This window comes from Rhodamnia argentea, chromosome 7 (assembly GCF_020921035.1).
Source record: "Rhodamnia argentea isolate NSW1041297 chromosome 7, ASM2092103v1, whole genome shotgun sequence".
In the NCBI taxonomy this organism is placed as follows: domain Eukaryota; kingdom Viridiplantae; phylum Streptophyta; class Magnoliopsida; order Myrtales; family Myrtaceae; genus Rhodamnia; species Rhodamnia argentea.
The window spans coordinates 21,613,259-21,631,221 of NC_063156.1; the positions used below are offsets into that span (position 1 = coordinate 21,613,259).

General features: G+C 40.0%; 4 protein-coding genes across 9 annotated transcripts in view; 2 read left to right on the plus strand and 2 right to left on the minus strand.

Annotated features, from left to right (window-relative positions):
- Nucleotides 1-17,963, plus strand: part of LOC115734880 (serine/threonine-protein kinase ATM) — an 89,758-nt gene that overhangs the window by 54,643 nt on the left and 17,152 nt on the right. For 2 of the 6 annotated variants that reach the window (XM_030665853.2, XM_048282284.1), the window contains 18 exons: nt 3,072-3,152; nt 3,300-3,389; nt 3,468-3,530; nt 4,389-4,529; nt 4,618-4,674; nt 4,806-4,865; nt 5,075-5,169; nt 5,292-5,400; nt 6,145-6,234; nt 7,205-7,284; nt 7,378-7,456; nt 7,740-7,786; nt 7,875-7,974; nt 8,705-8,836; nt 9,038-9,172; nt 9,258-9,323; nt 9,705-9,848; nt 10,160-10,578. The exons of 1 other annotated variant lie outside the window; for it this stretch is intronic. In XM_030665853.2, coding sequence (XP_030521713.2) covers nt 3,072-3,152; nt 3,300-3,389; nt 3,468-3,530; nt 4,389-4,529; nt 4,618-4,674; nt 4,806-4,865; nt 5,075-5,169; nt 5,292-5,400; nt 6,145-6,234; nt 7,205-7,284; nt 7,378-7,456; nt 7,740-7,786; nt 7,875-7,974; nt 8,705-8,836; nt 9,038-9,172; nt 9,258-9,323; nt 9,705-9,848; nt 10,160-10,237 — 1,647 coding nt within the window. In that variant the 3' untranslated portion in view covers nt 10,238-10,578. Of the gene's footprint in view, nt 1-3,071; nt 3,153-3,299; nt 3,390-3,467; nt 3,531-4,388; nt 4,530-4,617; nt 4,675-4,805; nt 4,866-5,074; nt 5,170-5,291; nt 5,401-6,144; nt 6,235-6,868; nt 6,956-7,204; nt 7,285-7,377; nt 7,457-7,739; nt 7,787-7,874; nt 7,975-8,704; nt 8,837-9,037; nt 9,173-9,257; nt 9,324-9,704; nt 9,849-10,159; nt 10,579-17,963 lie in introns of those variants that run through there. 3 more of the 6 variants (XM_048282285.1, XR_007199208.1, XR_007199209.1) reach the window with 3 other exon arrangements.
- Nucleotides 773-2,539, minus strand: LOC115734883. Its single transcript, XM_030665857.2, has 2 exons — nt 1,219-2,539; nt 773-908 (listed from the first exon to the last, which is right to left on the minus strand). The coding sequence occupies exon 1, from the start codon at nt 2,233-2,235 to the stop codon at nt 1,492-1,494; it is 744 nt and encodes a 247-aa protein (XP_030521717.1). The 5' UTR covers nt 2,236-2,539; the 3' UTR covers nt 773-908; nt 1,219-1,491.
- Nucleotides 10,743-16,502, plus strand: LOC115734708. Its single transcript, XM_030665606.2, has 2 exons — nt 10,743-11,754; nt 16,457-16,502. The coding sequence occupies exons 1-2, from the start codon at nt 11,174-11,176 to the stop codon at nt 16,485-16,487; spliced, it is 612 nt and encodes a 203-aa protein (XP_030521466.2). The 5' UTR covers nt 10,743-11,173; the 3' UTR covers nt 16,488-16,502.
- Nucleotides 14,850-17,855, minus strand: LOC115734640 (serine/threonine/tyrosine-protein kinase HT1-like). Its single transcript, XM_030665504.2, has 3 exons — nt 16,871-17,855; nt 15,441-15,896; nt 14,850-15,335 (listed from the first exon to the last, which is right to left on the minus strand). The coding sequence occupies exons 1-3, from the start codon at nt 17,225-17,227 to the stop codon at nt 15,087-15,089; spliced, it is 1,062 nt and encodes a 353-aa protein (XP_030521364.1). The 5' UTR covers nt 17,228-17,855; the 3' UTR covers nt 14,850-15,086.

Below are 17,963 nucleotides of genomic sequence, written 5' to 3' on the forward strand. Positions count from 1 at the left end.
ATCAGCACTTACATATTGTGTGCAAGTCATAGGATCATAAAATCGATATCCCTTTTGAGTACGTGAATACCCAAGAAAATTACATTTGGCGACATGAGGGGATAGTTTATCGGCACCTGGACGTAAGTTATGGATAAAACAAACACACCCAAAGACTCGAGGGGTAAGAGAGAATAACAGCTTGTCCGGGAACACAACACCGATCGGTGACCGATTATTGAGGACAGTAGAAGGCATACGATTTATTATATAACAGGCGATAAGGACGGCATCACTCCAAAAAGATTTTGGGATCTGCATATACAACAAGAATGAATGAGCAACTTCTAGAAGATGACGGTTCTTTCTCTCGGTCACACCATTCTGCCGAGGGGTATAAGTACAACTTGTTTGATGTATTATGCCAAGATTAGAACAAAATGAAGAAATTGAAAAATTTTAAGGGATGTATTAAATTGATTAGTGATTTCACGATGAAATAATTGAAAAATAGATAAAAATTCATAACAGTCATGAAGCATATAGAGCCATTTTAGACGAGAATAATCATACACAAAAGTAACAAAGTACTTAAAATCATTTCTACTTGCAATACGAGTAGGTCCCCAAGTATCCGAATGAACAAGTTCAAGTAAAGTAGATGCACGAGAATCACTACAACTAGGAAAAGAGCTACGATGATGTTTCCTAAGTTCACAAGCCTCACACTCAAGAGGAGAAGCTGATTTACACTCGGGAATTAGTTGTTGTAACTTAAATAGAGATAAATGTCCTAAACGAGAATGCCATAATAGGGGACTAGTAGAACTAGTAGCTAGAGCATTGGCATCAATAGTAGAGACACCATCCGGATAGTAGAGTCCATCACGTTCATGCCCTCCACCAATCGTCTTCTTTGTCTGAAGGTTCTGAAATATGCAAGAAGAGGGGTAAAATGTAACAGAACAACCAAGAACTTTAGTTAATTGACTAACATACAACAAACTCAAAGGAAGTTGGGGAACATGTAAAGCAGAGGATAGAGATAACGAAGTTGTAAGTGAAATAGTCCCCGATCCAATCACACGAGTAGAGGAACCATTAGCTAAACAACTTGAGATGAAGGACTAGAGTAATGGTGGGAAGAGAATAGTTCTTGCTCGCCCGTTATGTGACTAGAAGCTTCCGAGTTAATGACCCAAGTGCTTGGAAATAAAGTAGAGAAAAGAGCCATGTTACCTGTTCGTGCAACAGTTGCAGTAGATGAGGAGTTGGAAGCCTCTAGTTGCTGGACACACTTGAGAAGTTGTGTAACTAAATCATCCCAAACCGCAGACTCAAAAGAACTACCCCCAATTGGGATAGATGGATTCGTGTCACTAGAAGACACATTTCCAGCACTCCCTTCAGACATAGCAGCATTTGCAGTAACTAATCATTGAGCCCACTCGGGCTTGCCATGCTTGGCCCAACAAGTGTAAAAAATATGACCAAATTTGCCACAATATTGTTTCAATCAAAACTCTGTCCACTACGTCCACCACCATGGCCTCCCCCTAAACCATGGCCTCTATGAGAAAATCCACCATGACCACGAGTACCACTACTAGCCACAAGTGCATAATTGTCTTTAGATGATGTAGAAGATGGAGGGACAATGCGCTGAATTCGGCCAAAAGCTCCATTCATAGAAGGAACTTTCTCTCCAGCAAGAAGCTGGCTCTTAACAGGCTGCAAGTCAGCATTCAACCCAGATAAAAACTTGGCCACTTGAAATTCAGTTCGCTGTGTCTTTAGTCTCTCAAGATCAGTAGTGATGGGTTGATAAAGATTGAGTTCTTCCCACATGCCTTTCAAAGCACTGTAATACTCTCCAAGAGAGTTGTCCCCTTGTTTAAAATTAAAGATCTTCTCGTATAATTCATAAACTCTAGACATGTTTTTGTCTTGTGAGTTGCCCTGCATAAGATCATCCCACTCTCCCTTGGTAGTTGTGTGGAACATCACATTAGCAGCAATAGATGGTTCCATGCTATTCCATAACCACACCAAAACTGTGTTATTCTTTGTCATCCAGTCACCATATTCTTTGGCATTAGCATCGGGGGGTTCAGTCGTAAGATAATTGAGTTTCCCTTTGGCATTAATGTAAACTTCGACTGCTCGAGCCCATAGCAAGTAATTAGGGGCCCCATTTAATTTAGTAGTGGTAATATGAATATTAGCACTGTCCGTAGGAGGCTTACTGGTACTCATGGTGATAATCTCGAAATGAATATATATCTATCACAGATCAAGAAGATTGAAACTTCAGTGCAAGTAATAAAACAGCCCTTTGCTATGTATAATCAATACCAACAGTCATGTATCTTTGATGAAAAATCATACAATACCAGTCGACCATAATCAACGAAATATTCTGATCATTGAATCCGACGATTAGTAAAGTGTTGTAATCCATAGCTGCAAACAGATCCATAGCCGCGAAGAGAACCTGATGGATTTGATTTCTCCTGGTCTTATGTGAGGACAGAAAATACATAAAAATTGCAGCTTTAGGTGGCTGCGCACCAGTGAAGGAAAAGGGGTATTAGGGGAACCTCAAACTAGCAATACGATCAAGGAATTAGGTAGTCAGATCTGCTCTGATACCGTGTCACAAAGCTGATTAAAGAACCTGTGGTAAATAGGATAGAGAGAAGGAAAAGAGGAGAAAATGAGAGGAGAAGAAGAGAGGAAGAAACAAAACAAAGCCAAAAGAACGGCTCTCAATTTTTGTGTTCTTTACCCTATACTTATTGCAATATATTATATTACTTGTACAATGGCCATAATGCCCCCATGTAAGTAGAAAGGAATAAAACCTAGAAAACACTCAAGTAAAGTAACACTTCTTTTTATTGTTTCAATAATCTAACTGCATGTGACTTGAAGAACTGTCATTTGTAAATTGCATTTTCATGAATTTTACATTTTTGTTAGGTTTAGAGAGTCTATAGTAGTGCCTTAAAATGTTAAGTGTAGGCTCAGTGTCCTCCATTTGATCTGGGAATTTTGTTCCCTTTTGAAGAAACTGATCTATGTGCTTCCAGGTGTTCCGGCTGGTTTCCTTGTGGTTCAGTCTCTCTTCCAGACAAAATATCATAAATAGCATGCTTAGCACAATTGACGAGGTACGGCTAAGCTATTGGATTAGTTTCCAAATCATATTATGACATATTTTATTACCAAAATTAGTCCATCCTTTGGTCATTATTTAAGAATTAGTCCATCAGTTTGTCATTATTTTCAATCTATCCCTTTTTCTAACGTGCTTGCAGGTTCAATCTTACAAATTTGTACCACTAGTCTACCAAATTGCTTCTAGAATGGGAAGTTCAAAGGATACTCAAGGACCTCATGGCTTTCAGGTTATTAAAGCATGTAATACTGTAGATCTTGTAAAGATGCTCTCAGTTGATTTAAAAAATAATAATTTCGTATTGCAGTTTGCTTTGATCTCTCTTGTCAAGAAGATGGCCATGGACCATCCATATCATACTGTCTTTCAGGTAATCAGGTTCACAAATAGTTGGCATTAATTGCTAGCAAGGGTTTACTTCTTATCCAAGAGTATGCAAAATCTCTCTTTGACATCGACACTCACCTTTATCAAGGTCACCCTTTGAAAATCAATTATTTGATATACCAATATCTTTGGACTGGTAATACACGTATCTCGAGAAAGATGTAAGGCAATCGGCAATTGAGCAGACTGTATTGATGGAAAATGGAACTTGAAAATTTTCATCTCCCATTATCTATCGCATGATAATGCTGCCTTAATGACTTCATGTAAGCTTTTCAGCAGCCAGAATGAGAACCTTCCATGGTGAACGAAGGCTGAGAAAAATGTAAGTTAAAAGATAATATTAGGAATTCACACGGGAAATCTGCTACCCTATCATTTAGGCTAAATATGAAAATATGGATTGGTGTAACATGAAAAATGGCTTTATCTTACATTTCGTTTCTGTGGACCAAGGAGAAAGGAGGGTAGTACTTTTAATGTGCACGGTAGCAAATATAATTGTTAGAAAGTCCAATCTTAAAGCTTAAGCTATTAGGAGGAGGGTGACGAATTGTACGTTAGACCCCAACAAATCCGTGGGCAGGTGATGTGGGATACATTATCTAACCCCATAGACAAGCAATATGGATATTCTAACACCCCTACTCAAACTAGGCCAAGAAGGAAATGGGACTTATGGGTTAAACACATCACATGAACAAACAATATAAAATATTTTTAAGAGTGTTGTTGGTCATTTCCGGAAATCCTATGTATGTAGAATTTTTAATATATCCGTGATGCAGTCTTGTTGTTTCGTTCTTCTCCCCTTGCTTCAACTTCTTTACTCTTTGTCTAGCTTCTAGCTCTGGCCAATGGTGACCGAATCAAGGACAAACAGCACAGTAGAAACTCATTTGTAGTGGATATGGATAAGAAGCTCGCAGCAGAAAACCTCTTACAGGAGTTGTCAGCACATCACGGAGCTATCATCAGACAAGTAATTTGGATTACGGTTCGATAATTTTATTTTTATCTGTATTGGCCACTCCAATGTGAGTTATTGATGAGATACATTTTGTCCGCAGATGAAACAAATGGTGGAGATCTACATCAAACTTGCAGAACTGGAAACGAGGAGAGAGGTTTATCTTACGTTTTGAAATGCATAAATTTTTACATCTTTTTCTATCTTCGAAAATGAAAATGTTAAGTCATTGTGTAATTTGAATGTATGTATGGCATCACTGTAACTACTAATATGTGGTATTTACAGGACACCAACAAAAAAATATCCCTACCACGAGAAATCCGGAATCTTAGAGAGCTAGAACTTGTAAGCCATTTTCTATTATTTTCCTATTAAGCCCAAATAAATGTATAATGATAAGCAATGTGTGTACTTTTCAGCGGCTCCATTTATATCACTGAAGTTCATGGTTTCTCCATGCTCTTTCGTAAACATCCACTTTTTTCTGCCGCTTTTCCTTTTATCCTTTAAAACACAGCATAATATTTACCTTTTCATACATGATTGAATTTTAGGTGCCAGTTGTGACAGCTTCCTTTCCAATTGACCGAAGTTGCCAGTATAAGGAGGGCTCCTTCCCATATTTCATGGGATTAGAAGATACCATCACGTTTGTCATCATCATTTGAAAAAATTCAACACTCTTCCTTCAACCCAATGTGCCCAAAGATATATGTTGAATTGCTCATGCTACTTAATGCCAACTTTGACTTTCTTCTTTGTGATGTATAGGGTAATGAATGGAATAAATGCGCCAAAAGTTGTTGAATGCTTTGATTCTGATGGTCACAAATATCGGCAGCTAGCAAAATCTGGAAATGATGATTTAAGACAAGATGCTGTGAGATTTTTAAGCCCTTCAATATTCTACATAAAAGGCTGCCGAGAGTTTTCTTGCGGCTTTTCAACTTTTGTGATTTTTTCTTTTTAAGCATATGATGGTTCTTGCTAAATGATGGTTCTTGCTAAACAAAGTCTCGTTCTGTAAAGAGGTCTTTGATGTTTGTGTTCATTTGGATGATTTTCTGGCTGTGGTGTAGCTTTTAAATTTTTTTATATGTTAAATGCCAGTGTAAAATCCATCAATGCTGAAGTGAGAAGATAAGGACTAGACCTCACCCCAGTTTGACTCTTCTCTATAGAAGAGTCAAATATTTTCTTAGCACAGAATGATCAGACTTCCCTAGAAAATTCCATGCTACTATTTTATGCTGAAATATATCAAAGGCCTGGCCATCTTGGTTTATTGTTTTTATATCATTCTTCAGTAATTTCAGAGTGAATAGTACTTTTTAGATTTATTTTTGTCCCACTATTGTACAAGCTGCCATTCCTTCTTTTTTGAAAAGAACACATAGACATCAGTAGACATCTACTTCAGTAATGATTGTTGTTGTTTCTGGCGCACAAAGTTAGAATTTTTTGATATTCTCCTTTGGGCATGAATGGAAGTTTCTGTTTCTTCAACATATTCCAGAATTTGCAATGTTCAAGGGTATTTTCAGAGTGGATTGTTGCATCTAGCTTTGCAAGTAATGGTACTTTGATCCTTATGCTGAACATTGATTTTGCCAATCCTTTGCAGGTGATGGAACAATTTTTTGGTTTAGTGAATACTTTTTTGCATAATCACCGAGATACACGAAAGAGAAGATTAGGTGTACGAACCTACAAGGTACCTTCCCACTCAAATGTTAGCCTGTAATCACAATCCTATATAATGGTTTTCTTATTGACAATATAAGAGTATTATGTAGTATGTCGAAATTGTATCCTATTGGTCAATTTATATCCGGTGACAGTTTCTTTCTCATATAACAGTATAATAGTGATAAACTCTTGTTATCACAACTAGACAAGCTTTAAATCTTCCACTCATTTCAAGATTATATATTTGTAGTCTTCATTCACTTGCCTGTGAGCTTCCCTCCTTTTGAAAGTGTTTTGGTAAACTCTGATTGCTGCCCAAATGCATTGTTAAATAGTACTAATATCATAGTGTCACAGTAGTCTCTTCATGCTTAACTCTTAAGTCTTACAAGTGGATTGATCTCTACTGTCGGTTACCCAGAATTCCACCCTCTGCATTCATGAACAGCTTAACTCAATCCTTAATGATTGAATCTGCTGTGCTTGTGTGGTGCCTCAAGGTCCATCTCTTCCCTCCTTTCTACCAAGGAGACAATTTTTAAACAGATGCACGGCATTTTGTGTCCCTCATCACGCAATATACAGCTTTCATGTTGTGCTGAATGCATCTGAGCATGCTTGTTTCGCAAATAATCATCCCTTATTACTCTCTAAAACAGCATTGGATGCCTCTCCTGGGTGAAAGTCTTCCAAATGATTTACCCTATGCTAGCGTTTTATGTTTCCACCTCAGATGTGGAGGCTAGGTAGAAAGCAGACTAATTAATATTTAAAATGAACACATTTCTAACGGTAACCATGCTTCCATCGATTTTAGTACTCTCAATTTGGACTGAGCTTGATGAATTTCTAGAACTTCTGTTTATATGATCCTAGATAGCATCATTGGAGCAAAGGGTTTCTGACTTTATTTTTTCTGTTCTTTGTTGTATATACCTTACTTGAATGGCATGTTCTAACTGTGGTAGATTTAATGCCGGTTTTCTTTTGAATAGGTCATCCCTTTTACACCTAGTGCGGGTGTGCTTGAATGGGTTAATGGCACTCTTCCTCTAGGTGAATACCTTATCGGAAGGTCAGCATAAATAAAAGATGCGGTTTCCTAAGTAAGTTGACTTCTATTGTTATTTGAATCTTTATATAGATGATGTTGTCAATCTAATTTCAGCATGAGAAATGGAGGTGCACATGGTCAGTACGGGAGAGGAGATTGGTCATTTCAAAAATGCCGAGTGCATATGGCTAATGTAAGTGTCATAACTTTCGGAAGTTATTAACATGTAGTCAGTGAAGCATGCTGTAATTTATCATGACGAGTTGGAGTTGCATGATGGGCAAATTCAGTTGGTGTTGAGGGATGTAATTTAACTATCTGAGTCAGTAATACAAAAGGGGGCCAAAAGAGGGTAGGTGCTAAAGTTAGAAATAGGAATATTACCCCAGCTGCTTTTCTTTTGATAAGTGTTCGATAAGTGACCATTTTCCCTTTCTTTTAGTGAATATCGATTGGATCTGTCTGTGTGTTAATAGGAAAAGGACAAGCGCAAAGCATTCCAAGAAGTCTGCAAGAACTTCAGGTTACTGCCTCTGCTTGGAGATAAAAATGCATACTTTAGTGAAGATCAAAGCAAACTACCTTGAACTCATATTTGGCACTTGACACAGGCCAGTCATGCATCACTTTTTCCTGGAGAGATACTCATTGCCAGCTGATTGGTTTGAGAGAAGGCTTGCTTACACAAGAAGCGTGGCTACTAGTTCAATGGTTCTTCTATATATATTTTCTCTGATATTTCTTGTAGAAGACATACCTTTTTTTTTTTTATGTTGTTTAGCACATTGTTGTGTTATATTCATTCAAGACATTGTTGCTGATATAAGGATTACCTTAAGGTTTAAGCTTGATGCCACAAAGCAGATGGCACGATGTGATAGAAACTGAAAGGCTTTAGTGTTAGAAAGTCTAAGTCAAAAGCTTAAGTAGATAGGTGGAAGGTGATTACATAAATATAAAGCTAAATGAAGCCCATAGACTAGCAATGTGGAAAACCTTGACACCCCCTATATATGTGAAAACAGGATTGATGACGGCGAATGAAATTGACGCAACAGAAGCCTCAGACACGAAATACCGGTCGGAACTGACTTTGATATCACATTAGAAAGTCTAACCTAAAAGCTTAAGGCTAAGGATGCTACATGAATATGAGGTCCTTTGAAATCCTGTAGACAGGCGATGTGGAGTACTTTAACAGTTAGGAACTTAATTTCCTGTTAGTGTCGATTTGACCTAGGCAGAAATTTATCTTCAGAAATTTCAGATAGAAACGTGAGCCAGTGATGGGTGAACACATTCCATAGAAGTTAAAATAAGATTTTACTCTGTGATTCTGACATTTATGCCAGTCCTTTTTCACCTTCTCTTGGGAAATTCTTTTAGTTAATTGTTTTCCCAGAATATGTGAGAGATGCTAATGAATTTGTTTCTTATTCAGGTTGGCTATATAGTCGGTCTAGGAGATCGACATTCCATGAACATTCTAATTGACCAGGCCACTGCAGAGGTTGTTCACATCGACCTTGGTGTTGCCTTTGAGCAAGGCTTGACGCTGAAGACGCCAGAGCGGGTTCGTTAGTTTTAAAGCTTTCAATATTTTGTCTTCCTCTTGGAAGAATTTCTGCAAGAAAAAATTATTTTGGAAATATTAAAGAGAAATTCGTTAAAAGGGTACAATGAGGTACTACTTTCCTAGGAAGTAATTGCAGGGTAGAGTGCAATTATAATAACCAAAATTCCACTCAGCAGTCTCATTGATTGAATTCTGCAGGTCCCTTTCAGGCTAACAAGAGACATCATTGATGGTATGGGAGTTACGGGAGTAGAGGGAGTGTTCAGAAGATGTTGTGAAGAGACTATTTCTGTGATGAGGACAAATAAAGAAGCATTGCTGACGATTGTTGAAGTAGGACTAGCTTTTACAGATTGTCTTGAGAAATTGGTTGTAGTTTTGTGTTTCATTATGAAGACTGAAAGATAATCTTTTGCAGGTTTTCATCCATGATCCACTTTATAAATGGGCTTTATCTCCATTGAAGGCTTTGCAGCGTCAAAAGGTATTTTCAAGTGTTGAGCACATTTATCTAGAATATTGCAACGAAATTGAAAACTCAGTTCCCTTTGTCTTATTCTTCAATGGTTAAAGCCACGGGTGGATGGTCAACGTTGTCCTATGGGACTTATTCTAGGATTCATAGAAGAGATTCGAGAGTTGCCAAAACTGTGCTGCCTAGTGGCGATAGATTTTCTGTCAAGGGAAAATTTGGAAAGCTTAAAGAGCCATGTTGGCATATTTGACATGGTTTCGAGTATCCCACAAAGGAAACATGACGTTATTGAAGTCAATGAATGTAGTCTACACTCGATTCTTTTTGCCGTTTACTTGATCTGTGATGTTGTAGAGATTTGCATGCTGAGTATTGATCTTGACTTGACAGGAAACGTCTGATGACCTGGAGACATACTTTGAAGACTCTCAAGATGAATGTGAAGGGAATAAGGATGCTACAAGGGCACTGATGCGTGTCAAGCAAAAGCTGGATGGATATGAGGAGGGAGAAAGGAGAAGCGTGCATGGTCAGGTAATCCCTCCTTTTCCATTCCCAGTGGTCCACCATTCAATTGTGATCCTGAGCATGGTCTCTCAGGCTCATCTTTAAATAACCAACGTCATCTGAATTAAGAAAGACATGTCGCATTCTCCCATCACTGTTTATCAAGTTTTCTTTTCTAGCTCAAATGCGAAGCCGGTGTTTAGTTGCATTTAAGTGATCCTGGAAATGAATTTTATAGCGACTCTAGTAGTAAACAAATTGTTTGGCATCAAGGGTCATGAGAGACTTTGCAGTGCTTTAGTGAGAGTATGGTAACGTTGATTGTGATATTATTCTAGGTCCAACAACTCATACAGGATGCCATTGATCCCGACCGTCTATGTCAACTGTATCCTGGATGGGGAGCCTGGTTGTGAAACAAACACAACTCTACCTCCAGACTTGTGAAGGCACCCACCACCCAGTCATCCTGTACAGGCGGCTGTGTATATTATTCTTATTGGCTGAGTCATGTATTGGGTGTAGCGGGTGTTTGTAAGAATGAGAAAAGGATCCCAGTTATTTCATTCGAACTTTTTTTTTTGGGTGCCCTTCCTAATTCAAGCTCATTCAATGATATGGTCTGCTAGCTCTGATGTAACCAGCCCGAGAGCCAACATCCGCATCTATAGTTCTCAATGTCACATTACGTGGTGTTGGTGGTGGCTCCCTTTTGTGTTGCGCTATCAATGCCTATGTGTTTACTTTTTCCATTTTCTGTCGTCAATTTTCATCAAAATTGCGTGGCAGAAAGTAATGGGAGAGTTAGGGACAGCTATCTTGGGCACATTGAGAGAAACTCTACAAGTTCTACAAGCTTCTTGTGTGAAAACTCCCTCTTAACAAATGAAAGTCAAATAGCACGTGGTCTGGCCGGTACCGAGTGTCCACCTCCCCATTGGGTCAACTCCTTTTTCACCTAAAATAAAGTTGGACATCCTCGCTCCGTCCAAAACAAAGTTTCGATCGCATGGTTATGTCGTTGCCTTTTCGGTTTAATTGCTCAGGGATGCCTATGTCAAAGAAGCGTCACTATAACCACTAGTAGAGATGGCAAAGCCTACTTGTTGCTTTTGTATGTAGCGGGTAATGTGAACGAAGTAGAAGCACTCGTGTCTCAAATGAAAAAAGAAAATGACAAGACGTACCTTTTTCGAAGTCACGCATGTTGTCCAGCTCCATAACCGACCACCGCCAACGCATTAATAGCTACTTCAACTGCAAGTCCTCCTTGTATAAATTGCATCTGCCTTGTGAACTCTTAACGGCTTCCTCTTTCTCTCTCGCTCTGAATTCAAGTTCGGACATCCCTTATGATGCAACATTTACCTACTGCTTCTCAAATGCAAGCATTGGCTTTGCTAGCTCTCTGTCCAAGCTTCGGCAGCTACTTTTTGAGCAAGATAGCAGAGATTGCTTCTAGGGCCATGGAAGCGATGGTCATGGATAACGCGCTCGACCGAGAACCTGCCAGAGAACTGCCAGAACAAGAAGAGCTAGCCGTCGAGCGAGACGAAGAGGGTGAAGCACGCGATTTCGAGTTCACATTTGTCGGTGGGGGTTCAGAGTTGCCTGCTTTGGTAGCCGCTGATGAGATCTTCCACAATGGTCGGATAAGGCCTCTGTGCCCCGTCGTCCATGAAGCTCTGCTGTCCAATGCATGGATCGGAAACCAGGATGAGGATGGCCTTAATATGAGGGACTCCAGGAAAAGGCCTTCGCGGATGCCACTTAAGAAGCTCATGAGCGAAGAACGATACTCCTGTTCTTCATCCGAAGCAGATGAACTCGATGGGATAGCTCCAGAAATGTATTGTGCGTGGACGCCAAAATCACCAGGGGCATCTCGGGCGCGCTCTAAAAGCAAGAGCAATTCTACTTATCGTTCGACAAGGTGGAAAATCAAAGATATGCTCTCTGATTAAAAATGAAGAGATATTGACAGCACAAGGGAGGTGGATTGAAGGCGTCATATTGCGAGAACTATTGAAATTAAATCAGTTAGAGGAATGATGGATATGTATAACGTCTTCTTCTATTTTATGCCATAGAGCGTGTTATTATGTGTCCAAATTCAAATTATTCGAGTTGGATGGAACTAAATCGGGACCAACTGCAATGGAAATGAGAAGTTATTGCGGAAAATTTGTACTGGGACCTTGAGATTGATTATGGAACTAGGATGGGTATTGCTAATTTTTCCAATAAATAGTCGAAGTTTGTTGGCGAAACGTTTCAACATTTAACACTTGCCAACTTTTGTAGAAAATTATCAACCCAGTCTAGTTATTAAATTTTGGACAAAAAATTGTCAAAAAAGTTCCAAATCTATTGCATTAGTGCCAATTCAGTCAAAAACATTTTAATTGTGCCAATTTAATCCTAAACCTTTTGCGTTTGTGCCAATTGAGTCCATCTAGCTCATTTTGGCCGGAAATTGCTTACATGGACTTCGGTTGTCCTACGTGGCATGGCCAGTGATGATTAGGACATTTTTTTTTATATTTTTTTACTTTATAATAATTTTTTTAGTGTTTTCTCATGTTTTTTCTTTTTTCTTTCTTTACTCTTTTTTTCTGATTAAGGGCCGGCAAGGGTCGCCGACCCAAGCCCAGTGGCCTAACAAAAATAGAAAAGAAAAGAAAAAGACGGGAAAAATAAAAAATATTTAAATATTATTAAAAATTACCCACGCCAGTGTCGGCTAGCCAAATGGACTGAATACAAAAATTTTAGGACTCAATTGGCCAAAAAAAAAAGTTATAGAACTAAATTGACATAATTACAATAGGTTTAGGACCTTTTTGGTAAGTTTCTCGCCAAACTGTCCATGAATGATTAACCATTTGTTAAATTTCTAAATTTCAGCTCATCCATTTGTCATTCGTCGCATGAGAATATTAGGTATCGGATTCTTCGATAATGAAAAAATTTGATCCCCAGAAAAAAACTTATCGATATCACATAATGTTGCCTTCATATTGTATTTAGACATTAGAAACATTTTTGCTTAGTAGTAACATGTCCACGTCAAAGGATTTGCGTTTGAGTTGGCCCGGTCATGATGAATTGAATTGAAATTAACTCAAAATGTTGAACGGACTTGAATTTAGGAGATGAGAGAGGCCCAAATCCCATTTGATCCAACCCGTGTTGAAATTCAGCCGGCCCACATTCCCATCTCCTATAGCTGAAATCCCCATGCGCATTCCACCTGAAGTTCTACAATTTGGTTTTAAAAAAAAAATGCATATTTCCTCTTAGATTTTCTGCCACCTGTGAAGATAAGAGGGTCTAGATTTTTATTTCTTACTCTTGAGTGTCATAATTTTTTTTTTTTTTTGTGTCTTAGCGACGGGTACTTTTGTTTACTTAATAAAATTTGAGAAATAATCAGAAGTAGCATCAAAACATAGCAAATTCCGAAATGATGGGGCTTAGACAGCTAATTAGAAGGGATGCAGCGTAATCTACGAGCCTTAGCTAATCAATCTGCACACGAGTTTTGCCTGAGATAATATATTTCGGACAATTTCGCTTAATCCCAAAAAAGGGAAAGTGATACTTTCTCTCTTGCTTTGAGAGCTCAAGACTAGTGCCTATAAATTGGAGTGCATGGCCGGCCGTTCAAGGGGAGAGAACACAATTCACTCTCTCGGTTAGTCTCTCTCGTGGTCTCTCTCCGGCGGTAGCTCTGTTGGCTGTAGTCTCTTTTCCGGATGGCGGTTTTTCATTCCGTATGGCCTCCATCTTCGCCCGGACATCCTTCAACTATCACGAGCACTGCCGAAAATTCCCACCATCGCATCCCATTGTGCTGTTCGTGAGCACTCTCCGCGGGTGGCCTCCCTCTCTTAGTTGCGGTTCATTCATGTCAGCCAACCCTTGGTTCGTGACTCTACTTTGGTGATCCAATGTTCCACCCTTGCGGCCAATCTCCTTCGACGTCCTTCAACGAGCCCCCATCCGAGTCCCGGCATCTCTGTTGTCTAGGGGTTGCACTATCTCCGGCGGTCCCTTTCTTTTGGCGTCCATAGTGTCCTAACCAAGGTAGGATCCAACTATTAATCCTAGTGGGAGTAGGATCGATGTCGTCTGCAATTGAATTCGATGCTTTGACTTTAGTTTTTATGTCATGTCATGTTTTTTTTTTCTTTGTATAGTGTCATGCCTTTAGGTTTAATTCAATTTCTCTGGGTTTACCTTGCATCATATATTGCATATTCTATTGGGTGAATCAGATCTTGAGCCAAAAGATCGGACCCTCAATCCTATTTCCGGTTGTGGTAGCGTGCATTTAATGTCAAGAACGTTTGATAATGTTGAATCTTGGTCATATTGCGTGGTTCTTGACTAATATTGACGAACTCGCATGCCTATTGAATAATGTTGAGCAACTTTGAATAATCTTAAGCGGTCTTTATTAACATTAATGAATCTTTGATAATCTTGCCTGATTCTTGATTAATCTTGATGAGTCTTGGCTGATATGGACAATTCTTGATAATTCTAGGCAGTTCTTGATACTCTTGAATCATATTGCATGTATTGCATTACTCTCAATATTCAGCGATTTGCAAGCGCCACGTCAATAACTGACGCTCTGAATTTTTTTTTCTCTTGTCCTCCTCCATCTTCAACCTCCGCTTCGCCTGGGCTTGGCTTTCTCCACCAACCAAGCCGCCGCTACAACCATCCTTGAGCCGCGCTGCCATGGCCATCACAGTCCACGGAAAAGTTGTTGGCTTGGCTTTGTACGTGCATAACAAGAACTCAAATGTGGCTGATATTTCGGCACTCGCACGGTTGCAAACAGATGTAGGTTCTCAGTTGCGACTGGTCCAAAACGATGAGCTATCATGATTACATGCCCAGTTTGATTTCCTTCAGTCCAAATTCGAATCTCAAGGCCCTTTAAGAGCATACATCAAAGCAAGATTTGAACTCGACCACAGAAACTTTGGCTAGTTTGGCTGGATTTGTCCACCGTTTGCCAAAACAAGAAAGATGACTATTCTTCAAGTCATAATCTAGATTAGGTAAGTAGAACAAACGAATACATCAAAGGTAAGGGAGACAACAAACTTTCTGTCACTCCCACATGTATGGTTTGAGAAAATGGATGAGGACAGTGAGTTGCTACTATCAGGCTCCTGACGATAATCAAGCCTGTAAATCCGGTCTATAAAACCACGACTAGCATTGTAAGCTATTTGCCGAAGGTCGCTAAGCCCTTATGGAAGCAGATCTCTGACCAGCAATACATTTTGGTAGGCATCCAAAAATAGAGTGATTGGGCGAGGGTACAAAGGATGAGAAAAATTCCGGATCCCGCTCGAGAGATTCTACATATCTCTCCAGTATCGAGACAATCTCATTGAAATGGGGACGTTTTTCTGGATTGCTTGACCAGCATCGGCTGATGAGGTGTCTAAACGCTGGAGGACACTCTGGAGGCAGTGGTGGTCTAGCGTTCTGCGCAGAACCAGCAAAACAGTATGATACTCAACATTTCCATTCACCCCAACAACTTAATGCAACACATCAGACGGTTTGCGATTTCAAATAAGTCAATAATACCTTCTGGGAAACCGCAAAGGCTGCCTGCTCTGGAGTCATGTCCTCAAATGGTGTCAACGCTGTCAAGAGCTCCCACATGACTATGCCAAAACTGTAAACATCAACTTTCTTAGTATGGTGCTTCTCTTTGATCATTTCAGGTGCCATCCAACGGTAAGTTCCAGTGAACCCTTTAGTGCTTCCCAACTGAGATTCTGAGCATGAGATACCGAAATCGGCTACCTTCACAGACATGTCGTCTCCGAGAAGCACATTCTCAGATTTGAGATCTCTATGGAGAATCCCTTGAGAATGAAGGTATTTCATTCCTCGTGCAATCTCAAGAGCTAACTTCAGAACCAAGTTAAGAGGAACGGAATGCGGCTCCTGGTGGTGGAGGTATTTCCTCAACGATCCGCCAGGCATATACTCAGTGATGATGCAGAACACGGGTGGTTTTTTACAAGCTGCAACAAACTGCATAAGTATGGAAGATTAAATAAATGGGCGTACGGTTATTTTAGTCTATCTGTTAGATGATGGATAATTCTCAGTAATATATGCATACGAAAATTGCAATGATTCCACTCAGGACTTAGGCCAACAGCTCAAAGGAAAAACCGCTCCCAAAAAATAGGGATAGACAGTCATTCTAACTTATAGTCTCTCAAGAGTTCTCAATCTGACCCCATCCGGCACTTACTTTAGGGAGGAATTATTTCCAATGGAATGGTTCTATTCAACAACAATTAAACTGTCCAATGCCGTTCCACAGAAAAATAAACACAGTTGAGGAATGAAGGCCAGGAAAGTAGAAGGTGTAAATGCCATCAAGACGGCGAGTGTGGAGTATATGGTTTTTTTTCCCGTACTTGGCACCACACTGCATTATCGTGGAAAGAGCAAGATCTGTAATACCCGACTATCTGCATTTTGCCTAGATTCATCCTAAGCTGAATTTAAAATCCATTTCGACTGGCATCCATCCATCTTGTGCGCATAGCAAGATTACAGAGGTGATCGTAAAAGAGTAGCAGATCAAACATCGTTTGCCAAACTGACAAGTAAAGTAGTTCAGCAGAAAGAAACAGATCACAGTTATATAGATGCAATTTCTCTAACATAATAGAAGCCACTGGTGGTTCATATTTCTCACAGACAATACCGCTCTTTAACCCAGTAGAATGCATCTTCAGATGCTTCCCTATCCATGTTTATCTAACAGCAGTAGATGAAAACAGATTCTACCAACCACAACAGCTAGTTACTTTACCATGTGATCATTCACCGTCTGTCCTATCGATGCTTCTCTAACAGCATGTTCTCCATTTAAGCAGCAAAATGCAAAAGAGGAAACCCCTAAAGCACACTGGAGATTCTCCGAACAACCAAACCACATATGCAAACCAAAACAACGGTCACAGACAAAGGTTGATGCCTAAGGCCCTTACGGTTATGATATTCGGATGCTGTAGCTGGAGCAGCGACACGACCTCGGAAGCAAACTGCTTCTCGAGGAAAGAGGCCAAGTCCTCATCCTCCTCAGGCTGACTGATCATCTTGATAGCAACATCCCTCTGCTTGTAAATCCCTCTGTATATCCTGCTATGCCTCCCCGAAGCGAACTTGCCCCCAATCAAGAGCTGAGACATGTCAGCACTCCACTCTTCTTCTCCCTCCCCTTTTATCTCTGCACCAGAAGAAACCAAGTACTTGGACCAAGAGATGGCCCTCCTGTACTCCCTAAGCGAAAGCCTCCTCTCTGGCTTCCCATTGTTTGATGTATGTTTCAGCCACTGGAAATTCATGAATAAGTGCCAAATCTTGCAAGATCATCAAAACCCAGGAAGAAGAAAGGGAAAAACAAAAAAATCCCTCCCTCCTCCTTCGGCCCCCACTCTCGGAACCCAACGAACGCTTACACCATCAAAGGAAGCTGCTTTATCAAAGCTTAAACCTCCTCATCTCCACCCACATTTCCGCCACAATCAAAGACCCATTAATGCTAAGCTCAATTCTGCGGAATCAATGCAGCGCACAAAGCGCTAAATCAGAGCAAAAGGCACAGCCTTGGAATCAGAAACCACAACGGAACTCCATTTACAAGAAAAGGGACACGTTCCTTTTTCACAACAAAAACATCACCCGTCTTTATCTTTCTTCTTTTTCGCCCCCCCTCAAATATCGGACGTAACCATCAAAAAGATACAAAACCAAAGGGAAAAAAGAAACAAACAACGGAAATCAGCGAATGACAGCCATTTCCCACAACACGGTGAAGGAAAGAAAGATGATCTCACATGGAGAACGCAGCGACATGGCAATTCCAGAGAGAGAGAGAGAGAGAGAGAGAGAGAGGAACGAGAAGAAGTTAGGTTTTGGAAGCTAACGACGGAGATTTTGGAGAGAGAGAGAGAGAGAGAGTCGGCTGAGGTGGTGGAGTTGTGATTTTATGGTGTGCAGTGAAGGCATATGCGCAGAGCTGGCGGTTTTCCATCACCACACTCTCTCTGTCTCTCTCTCTCTCTCTCCGTTCACTCCTAT

Excerpts from the sequence above, each read along its gene's own strand:
- LOC115734883 (XM_030665857.2), bottom strand. The coding sequence starts at position 2,235 with ATGAGTACCAGTAAGCCTCCTACGGACAGTGCTAATATTCATATTACC.
- LOC115734708 (XM_030665606.2), top strand. The coding sequence starts at position 11,174 with ATGATGCAACATTTACCTACTGCTTCTCAAATGCAAGCATTGGCTTTG. Across the intron at positions 11,755-16,456 it reads TCTACTTATCGTTCGACAAG|ATCAAACATCGTTTGCCAAA; the intron begins GTGGAAAATCAA and ends AAAGAGTAGCAG.
- LOC115734640 (XM_030665504.2), bottom strand. The coding sequence starts at position 17,227 with ATGAATTTCCAGTGGCTGAAACATACATCAAACAATGGGAAGCCAGAG. Across the intron at positions 15,897-16,870 it reads AGCATCCGAATATCATAACC|TTTGTTGCAGCTTGTAAAAA; the intron begins GTAAGGGCCTTA and ends ATACTTATGCAG. Across the intron at positions 15,336-15,440 it reads CCTTTGCGGTTTCCCAGAAG|AACGCTAGACCACCACTGCC; the intron begins GTATTATTGACT and ends GGTTCTGCGCAG.